The sequence below is a fragment of the Miscanthus floridulus genome, chromosome 7 (genome assembly GCF_019320115.1).
Source record: "Miscanthus floridulus cultivar M001 chromosome 7, ASM1932011v1, whole genome shotgun sequence".
Lineage (NCBI taxonomy): Eukaryota > Viridiplantae > Streptophyta > Magnoliopsida > Poales > Poaceae > Miscanthus > Miscanthus floridulus.
In genome coordinates this window covers 56771129-56781203 of record NC_089586.1, presented here as the reverse complement: position 1 = coordinate 56781203, position 10075 = coordinate 56771129, and the positions used below count along the sequence as shown (strand labels likewise).

General features: G+C 43.4%; 1 protein-coding gene across 1 annotated transcript; it reads right to left on the bottom strand.

The window, feature by feature from the left end:
* Positions 1 to 370: 370 nt before the first annotated feature.
* Positions 371 to 1048, bottom strand: LOC136465546 (uncharacterized). Its single transcript, XM_066464231.1, has one exon. It carries the CDS (start codon positions 1046 to 1048, stop codon positions 371 to 373), a length of 678 nt encoding a protein of 225 aa, XP_066320328.1.
* Between the last annotated feature and the right edge of the window lie 9027 nt (positions 1049 to 10075).

Genomic DNA, 10075 nt, shown 5'->3' with positions numbered 1-10075 from the left:
TCGATGGTGCAGTAGCAGGTTTTGGTGTCCAAGGGTTAGCACGACCTGCAGAAAAGTTAGTCCTCGTGCTAGCTCGACGTCCCTGCACTTCCCGTTCAGCCTTACAAGCAAGATGAAATAAATGATCGATTGCATTATATTCCTTGTAAGCTAAAATGTCCTGAATTTCTTGGTTCAAACCACCTACAAATCTAGCCATTGCTGCATCCTCGGTTTCTACCAAACCACAATGAAGCATACTAGTTTGCAATTCCTGATAATATTCCTCTATAGATTTATTCCCTTACCTAAATTACTGCAACCTATGTAACAAATCACGTGCATGATATGAAGGAACAAATCTTGCTCTCATGACCCTTTTCAAAGCATCTCAGGTCTGAGGAGTATTGTTTGGATTAGTAAGGCAATACTCACTCCACCAAATAGAAGCAAAATCAGTAAACTCACTAGTTGCAGCCCTAACATGTTTATTTCTAGGGAAATCATGACAAGCAAACTTCTGATCAGCAGCTAGTTCCCATGTAAGGTTTGCATCAGGATCATATTTCCCATCAAAAGATGGCATGGTGAACTTAATTTTACCCAAAGAATCATCATTATCACGTACCTCTCGGCGTGGCGGCCTAGCACCCATTCCACGGTGATTACGGTGCAGTTGACGATGGGGTTGAGCATCCACCTCATCATCATGCTCGGTGTCTCCTGCATAGACATCATCATTCTTGGCTGAAACACTACCCACACTACCATCATTGCGGTGGTGTTGATGTGCATGGTTACGTCCTCCGTCTTGCATTCTCTCAAGTCTAGCCAAAATAGCAGCAAGAGAAGTGTTCACTTCACCAATGGAAACCTCCATCGCAGCAAGCCTTTGGTTGGTGCCAATTTGAGTTGCCTCTAATTGCCCAAGGCGCTCATTGGTAACATGAATGTCCTCTTCAAGGCCTTCAGCATGTAACCTCATACGGTGCTCGAAGTCACATATGATGCCCCTTGTGCGTGGTGAGTGTGCGTGTTGCCCCTGCTCGTCCTCACCATTTCCTGACATGGTTAGTGAACAGCAGTAATAACACAAGAAGGTGCTCGAATAACAAAAGAAAACTAAGTAATGGCTGATTCCATTCCTCTCAAACTTGCTTAACCAAGTTCTTACTTGTTCTTACCACACTTGCAAGAGGTGTTGTCAGCCGGCAAGAACAACAACAATTGTGGCAGCGAATGTAAACCTATGATGTTGTAGATAAATTTGTGGAGCTATAGGTGGCTGGAAATAAATTCAAGGGACAACTGGAACCACCTTAGCCAAAACAAATTGAATAATCGTTCAACGATGATATTGTGCTGGTCCTAGGTTGAACCATTCTAGAGACGCGAGCCTAGACACAAACGTAGCCATCGGACACCAACAACACAACACAAGCGAAGTGGAAAATAATAACTGTTGAAACCCTTTCTTCTATCTTTCTTGCTTCATTTGTTTTTCTGATTCTTTTACCCCTTTTTTATTTTTTTACCTACAGTACAACTCTCAAGTTTTGCAACCAGAAATTGAGAGCAAACAATTTACAACATACAATTTTTTTTGACTAGGGGTACAGAAATTGAACTTGCACAAGAGAACAAGCACAAACACTCTTTTTCTTTGAATCGAGGAACTCAGATATGGTAATCAAATCACAATGTGTGGAAAACTTTAGGGAGCTCCATGTTTGAATAGGGGGATGTTTGGAATGCAGCGGAGATGGTACGGAGATGATGGTGGTGGAGGATCTGGTGGTTCTTGTGGAGGCGAAAAGGTGGGACTGGTGGTGATAGCAACAGTGGATCTGGTGGTGACAAAAACGTGAATAGAACTCGAAATTCTAATGGATTAAAAATTAGAACCAGCAACTCAACCAATCGATGCAACGGAAAACTCAACAAGTAAGGACTATGCAGAACAGCAAGGCACAAACTTGTCTTAGGGATTTCAGTTCCATCCTTTTTTTGGGGGGGGGGAGTTTTGTGGACTGTAGGTAGATACAAGGGATGGGTAGATACTCTGACCGATTAACCTTGCTCTAATTACCACATGATATGGCCGGGGCTGATCCCGATCTTTCGATGAGAGGATGGGGTAACTTCGATTTGGGGAAGGATTCGACGTTGGTTGTCCGACTACAACATCCAACAGGGTTGATGCGCCTTAGCAACAGGTACATCGACTTTGATTTGTTGTTGTTCTTGCCGTGCCAAGAACAACCCTAAACCTGCAAGAAATCGAGAACAAGCAAGAACAAGATAAACAAGAAAGAACTCACGGATCTGAATTAGGACACGAATTTGGGGTTCTGAATCAAGTAAATCGGGTGGTCTAGCCGACACACGTGTTTACAAGGAAGTAGCTGAAGCTAAACTTGCATCCGAACAAAACCCACCCTCAAATGGTGGCTGCTACATGTCTTTTATAGTGGGAAACAGCCAGGAGGCATGGGAGGGTGGAAACCCTAAATTAGAATGGCCCCTAGTGGGCTTTACTTGATAAGTGGTTCTCAGCCCATGACTGGAGGTCCAAACATCTTTTCGTTGATTCTGCTCATCTCCGGTGGAGTCTGGCCATTGGATCCATATGAAAATAGACATAAAGATCTTTCCAATGAGTACTCATGGGCCTTCAACAACATCCGGAGTCGAGAGTTATGATCAAATCAATCTGGTGCTGCTACAATGTCCAAACGTGCACTTCGAATATTTAGTATGGTCTTCTTGTTGTTTACACCAGCATCCGCTTGATGGTTATCTTGATGACCTTGCACCTAGCTAGTTTCTTCCATGTTCCTAAGCATAAGGAAATCATCACAAGGATTTAGTAGTACCCCATCTGGAGAAGAAATTGTTTGGACAGCGAGGAACGACTTTACCTAATAATTAAGTTCTCGTGCTTTAGCTCAAGTCATTGGCCCTTGCTGTGCAACAGGTATGGTTGTATCCAAGGAAGCGATGTCCTCATCATGTGTCGCTTAAGTGCGTGTGTCAAACCTTATGAGTCTTTCCTTGTGTTAGTCGTCATGTCATACTTTCCTATACTTGTGGAGTACATTTTGATGTACTCACCCTTCTCTTTGTTCCCCTACTATTCCACCCAGCTGTTCAGACTAGAAGATGGAGTCCCCTCTAGACACTTGTCATCATCTCGTCTAATATATTATGTCAAATGTAGTGACAAATAATGTGGTCATAACCTATTGACAAACGGGCAATTGTCACTAAGATTAATGACAATTGGGTTTGTGAAAGCCCTAGTTTGATTTTGGATAATTGATGAACCCTAAGTGAACTAACCCTTTGCTCTAAGTGACATGAGATAGGTTGGTTCACACCAAGTGATAGAGCTAGATGGCACTCATATGATGGAGATGGCCCAAAAGATTATGATCAAGTGCTCCAACTTGAAAAAGAAGAAAGAAAAACAAAATGGGCTCAAGACAAAGGTATAAAACCTAAGGCCATTTTGTTTTGCCGGTCAAGAAAAAATAGAGTGTATGATCATATTTAGGATAGATAGCCATACTATAAAGAGGGAAAAATTTTAATTGCAATGGTTATCTAGTGCCACTAAGTGTGAATCTCATTTGCATATACATTGCGCTTAGTGACGTGGTGAGATGCATGAGAAAGCCCGGGAAAATGTTTTGTGAAAAGCTATCTTAAATGCTAAAATTAGTTTGGTGACTTTGGAAAAAGATAGCACTTGTTTTAGACATATTGTGCAGTCTAACAAGAAATTCCGGCTCACAGTGCTAATTTTTTTAGGCAGGTGTTCTCTGTTGAAATGGCCTTGTCTAACAAGAAATTTGTGTGGCCCGAACTGAAAATTCTAGGGTCATGTGGTGTGCTCGGGCGCAGCTAGCTCTATGAGTCGGCTGCCTCAGTTTGGGCCCGCTCTGGGTGATGGCGCACGAGGCTGCTGGCCAGCTAGGCCAGCCCGATGACTGCGCCTGGTCGGTGCGAGCGTTGGCCGCGTAGGGGTGCGCCGCGTCGCGTGGTTCGACCCAGCAGGAGGCTTTGTGGAAATTTTGTGCATGCGCAAGAGAGAGGGAACCGTGTGGGGAGTGGGGACCGGCGTCCGGCTGCATGCGGCCGCTCGTCTATTTCCCTCCGTTTCCCATTCGTGAGTTGACCAGGGCAGGCATTCGTTGTCATCCACCGAGTGGGATGGGAGGCGTGTTGCCTGTAGAGCTGGAGAGACTAGAGAGAGCAAGTGCTCCCTACCGTTTGTTCCCTGGCCGTTGCGGTTTTTGGAGTCGTTGGTTTGAGTCGGGGCCGCGCGTCAGTGGTGCAGGCGCTGCTGCCCGTTGGCAGGGTGGCCGTGCGGCCTGGCCTGTTTAGGCTGGCCAGTTTGAGGGTGTAATATGGTTGGCCCCTTTTGCTTCTTCCCCACCTAACTTCTTTCCATTCTTGCACTTGCTCATCTTGTGAAAAACAAAAGGAAGAACAAGCTCCTCCCCTTCTCTCTCTTCCTCTCCCAAAGCTTTGTGCTAACCCAAATTGAGAGATCGAGGATTCAAAGTGTTGATCTTGTGAGCTTGAAGAGCATCTCATCCCTCTCCTAGCTTGTTGCTCATTTGAGAGAGGTTTTGTCCCAAACCCTAGTGTTGTGCATTTGAGGTTGCATGTTTGGTGGCACTAGGTGATGATTGTAATTGTGGATTTCTTATTACTCTTGGTGATTGTCGACACCTAGACAGTTGGTGATTTATTGATTGGTGAGGGAATTTGGTGATTGTATCCGCCCCCAATCAAGGTTCTTGTGAGGGGTTCTTGTGCCTATTCCCCGCAGGAGATCGCAAAAGGTAACTCTAGTGGATTGCTCGTGGTTTATGGAGCCTCTCTTGTGTGGTTCTTACGGTGCCCTTGTGTAGGGCTAGGCGCAGTGTTATCCTAAATGCTAAACGGTAAACAGTCGGTCACCTACCGTTTAGCCCATTATTTGGGCAAAACGGGTGTTTAAACAGGAAAAACGACCGTTTAAATGGTCAAAACAACCGATTAAACGGAAACGGTGTACCACCGTTTAGCGTTTAAACGGTGTGTAAATGGGCTAAACGGCCATTTAGGCGAACAGTGGCTAGGCGTGTGATGCCTATTAGCGCGTGAGCCACCAAGTTAGTGTCTCGCCACAATGAGGACATAAGTTACCGATAAGCAACCGAACCTCGGGGATAAATCTTGTGTCAATTTGTCTCTTGGTATTCTAATTGGACACTTGCTCGGTTCGGCATAATTGCTCTATCACCTGCATTTCAATTTCTAGTATAAATTGTGTAGGGCTTGCTTGCTTATCATGTGTAGCTAGTTAATTGGTTTAGTTGCAATTAATTGTAACTAGTTTTCTCACTAGCTCACTAGTTGTGTAGTTGTAACATCACTTATTTGATTGCGTGCCATTGTTATATAGATTATAGTGACTAGCATTGTGTAGGTGGCTTGCTAGTGGTAAAAGTAGAGCCAGTGCAAATTGCTATTTTGCCATCTTATTGTCTAACAAGTTGCTCTAGTCAATTTGTAGAATTTTTATTATGCTATTCATCCCCCTCTAGCTATTTAGGACCTTTCAGTAGAAGAGGGATAGTGACCCACCTTCTTTGACCATAGTCATATCATCACTACTGTGTCATAGAAGGGGTACAATGACAGGAAAAAGACATTAATTATCACAATCAGCTAGTCATAGAAGGTGATGAGGACAAGACCCCCATGAATACAAACATGCTTGGAGATCAACAAGGTTGTCTAAAACAAGAAGGAGGCCCAAACTTATCTGGTTCGAGTCGCCAAGGCGGAGACCCAAATCAAGTTCAAGTCCATCTCAGATTCTAGGAATAGTCCTGGGTAAAATCAACACTCAAGACACATACGGACTTCATTTTTGATGATCCAGATATCCATGGAAAGATAATTTGATAAGCTAACCATTGGCTTACGAATCATGCCAAAATTCATTCTGAGTCAATGGGAATCGTCGAAATAAATCAACGTCCAAAATCTACTAGGGTGTTGTGACACCGTCTTTTGGTCCATTGGACCGTGTATCGTCTTATAGAGCCCATTTGGTGGTGCATCCAAGGGGTGACGTCCAATACTCTATAATTAGCTACCATCACTCTCATTAGGGTTTGAGTTTTGTTGCATTCTTGTTTTCCTTGTAAAACAAACATTGTTTACTGCAATTGTATCGCCAAGATCGCTTGCTGCGAACCAGGGCCCCTGTTCTTGATCTTGTTCACCTGTGGCGATTAGTCCTTTTGAATAAAGACTTAAACTCCCTTTTAGTATCATAAGCTTCATATTTATTTGCAATTTTAGATTGCGTTTATCCATTCTTGCTTGTGTTCTCGATTCGCTTGTAGGAAAGCCTTCTCGGCGAGGTCAATTGCGTTGTGCGTGGCTGATAACCAACAGAGCAGCAGTGTAATGGTTGTGGGGGTCTGAACCAGTCTTGGTTCGAAGCCTAGATCATGAACATCAAGTTCTCTACCAATCGAAGTTGTACCTATCGAAAGATCGGGCCTTGTTTTCATCAAAAGGCCTAAGCTCTTGTAGTGCTAGAAGATGGTATTTCCCAAAGACAGTGTCGTTGTTAGGCTGGTGTACCCCTGGCCAGCTACCTACGGGGATGGTGACCCTGCTTTGCTCATACTTTGACGTAAATTTAGTTTAGAACCTCTAGTCATTTTGTAGTATGTTGTAATCGCTTTTGTAATAAACACTGATTTGTATCACTATATTGTCATCGCATGTATGATTAAACAGATCCTGGCATACATGTGATGTGCATTCGGTTTTGTTTTAAAACCAGGTGTGACACATGTGTACCATTAAGGAGAAGTAAGAGTTTTACAATTAGTAACACTGGACGACCTCAAATGTGGGTGGCACACCATAGCTTCCCAGCGATAACCCTGTGAGAAGCCAAAAGTCCTTAGTCCCCCACCATCGCCCACAACGTAGCTAAATGGCTATAGCCCACCTGAATCCAACGGTCACCCTCCTTAATGATCATGGATGCAAATACAGTAGGGAGGACAGCCACCCGCTTGAAAACTTGTTGATTTTGTTCCTTCCAAATAGACCATGACCCAAGGATTAGCAGGTGGTCAAACCCTTTCCTTAACTGCTGCTCCAAGTGCATCTTGCTCTACAGCCACCAGTCAATAAGGGAGATGCCTAGGCTTGAAATTAGGTGTGCAGGTGTGGAGCATAGAGATGGTCAATGACCATAGAGAAGGTCAAGTAGAGACGTGTTGTGCTGATGGACTAGAAGTGGCGAAGGACAGACGTGAGGCTTGAACTGAGGAACCAAGGTGGCCAGAAGACTAACCGTGGGTGTCTGACACTTGGGGACATCGACAAAGCAATTGTACATGTTGAGGAGTAGACCATGTTGACCAAGTCAACTATGTGGTTGACCAAGTCAAGCGGAGACACAAGAGGACTTGGTGATCAGGTAGTCGAGGACAATGGTGACACATGTCGAGATCATGGAGGAGGTGTAGCAAATACGCTTCTCCATGGGGTTTTGTGGTTTTGGCCTTAAGACCATCGGCTTGAAAGTTTTTCGGTTTGGGCCTAATATCCTGGTTGGAGTTCGTGATGGACTTGGAGGAAGCATGTGGCATCATCGTGAAGCTTGCGTCATGGTGAAGCAAAGTCATGAGGAGCTCATGGCTATCAGATGCATAGATCTCGAGTTGGATCATTTTGCTCCTGGGTTAAGTGGTTCAACCAAAATATCTAAGGACATGTTGGGAATTTTTAATAGCTCTATAAATGAGATAGGAGGTGGCTCCAACTAGCCATCTTTTTAGTTTTCATTTCCTAAGTCTTAGACTTCAGTCCGGATCTAGTTTTCCTAAGCCTTCCTGTTGCCACAGTGTAGATAGCGATTCCTCTAGTGTTTTTAACCTTTCCTCTGTAAGAACTAGACCTAGTTGATCTTTAGAAATAAAGCAATCATTCATTGGATATTTGAATCTGAGTTCTTACTTTGTGTTGGATTTGGTTTTTCCTTTCCCTCTCCCCTCTCTTTTCTCCGTTTGTTGTGATTTTGAGTTCCTGCATTTTTGGGGTTCATTTGAGGGCTTGGATATGTGCTAGAACCCCTGAACAACATCTTTGCCAAGTGGTTTGGGCAGATTTTTCACGAGCACGAAAATCAACCTTTTGGAGGAAAAATTGAGGAAACCCTACTCAAGTAGATGGATTTTGAGACCTTCTTTGATTGTGAGGTAGTTTGGTTTTGATCTTCTGGAATTACCTTCAAAACCCCCTTATAACCATCTCCACAAAATATGGGATCAATCGGAGTTTGTTTGGATCAAATCTGACATTTCTACACTTTTTCACAACATTTTTAGGCTGTTTCGAGCTGAAGAACCGAGCAGGCCAGTTCTAAAACCAGCCAGGCCAATTCTTAACACTACGAGAAATATCTACTTCTATGACAAAAATCTTAATGACAAATCTAAAACCGTCATAAAAAATCTCTTTTTATGACAAAAATTTCGGTTTCATTATAGATCATTGGCGATGATCCTAGAACCCCCCTTATCTATGATGAAATTAGGTATTGTCACAAAAAACATCACAAAACAACATTGGGTTTTGTCATAGATCATTCACATGACTATTTTAGCTCATCTGTGATGATCTTATTCAGAACTATGATGAACAGGGCTTCGTCATTGAACTAATTACTAATTTGTGAAAAACAATATTCGATCTGTAACGATGGTGCTTCATCATAGATATCCACACGGTACTTTTTCCATCCGATGTGTACCTATGGGACATGTAGTTACTCATTCGTGATGCTTGCTATTCATCATAAAAGTCTCCGCTCAGTCCTTTCTCTATGCGACATGTACTTGTGGGACCCTTCTCCATCTGACCTATGGGACCCAACGACTTACATGTCCGACTTGTGGGACCCGATGGCACCTTTCTCCATCTCCATCCAACCTGTGGGACCTAGTGGCTTGCGTGTCACGTGTACTTGTAGGACCCTTCTCCATCTCTGTTTGCCCCTCAATTTGAGAGTCCTAAGTGCTTCCATATTTGCGCCAGGATCATGCACAAATATGCACAAAACACAAGAATAGTACACAGATATATAATAAAAGGTTCCAAACTTTATTGATATCTATAAATAAGGTCTTACAATAGTGGCCCAAAGGGGGCACGATCATAGGCTATATATCTAGCAGAAGACTATGACCGTGAAGCAGCGTTATTGGTGGTCTCTAGAGCGAGATTATTATACAACGAAGCGGTGTCCTATTCCATAGGCAACTTGAGCACGGTCGAAATCCTAGCCTTGATGTCATACTCCTACGAACAAATCTCCTAGTGGGATCTCTAATCCTTGTGGTACGCTTCTTCGTTGAAGTCAAAGTCTTGTTCTGTGCCGAGGTCTGTGAGTCAACAACGGGTGAGTACTTTCGTACTTAGCAAGCCCTAACCATAGGGTGGAAATAGAAGTATAGTGGTGATTATAATTAAGGGATTGGTCCTAGCAGAGTATTACCATTCCCACTAGTACCCGGATTAACATCGATTCCATTACCAGTTTCATTACACATAAAAAGTAAAACTAATCATCGTATCCCATCCTAGCATTTGCCCATTCCATGGACATGGCAATTTGAATCGGTTTATGTAACTCTGCAGAGGTGTACAAATTTCCCCACATGATAGGTGCAACCTCATCCATGATCAGTGGGCGAAATAGACCTAATGAGACCTCATACCTGAATGTACGCGACCTTAGATGTCCATATAACTCTACTACGGCTTCTCAGGGGTTGGAAACGCAAAACCAAAAAGATACCAAATCCCCCCAAACATGATGATACCAAATCAGCACAAAAGAAAAACATGGCTTGAACACGGCCAAGAAAACAAGGGCTCGAACGTGGCCAAAAACAAAAAGCTTAACGTGGAAGATCACATAGCCACCACACCAACTGAACCACAGAAGAAAACCTAGCTGTAACATGCTAGTGTTAAGCATTGCATTTTGCACTTGCATTGCATG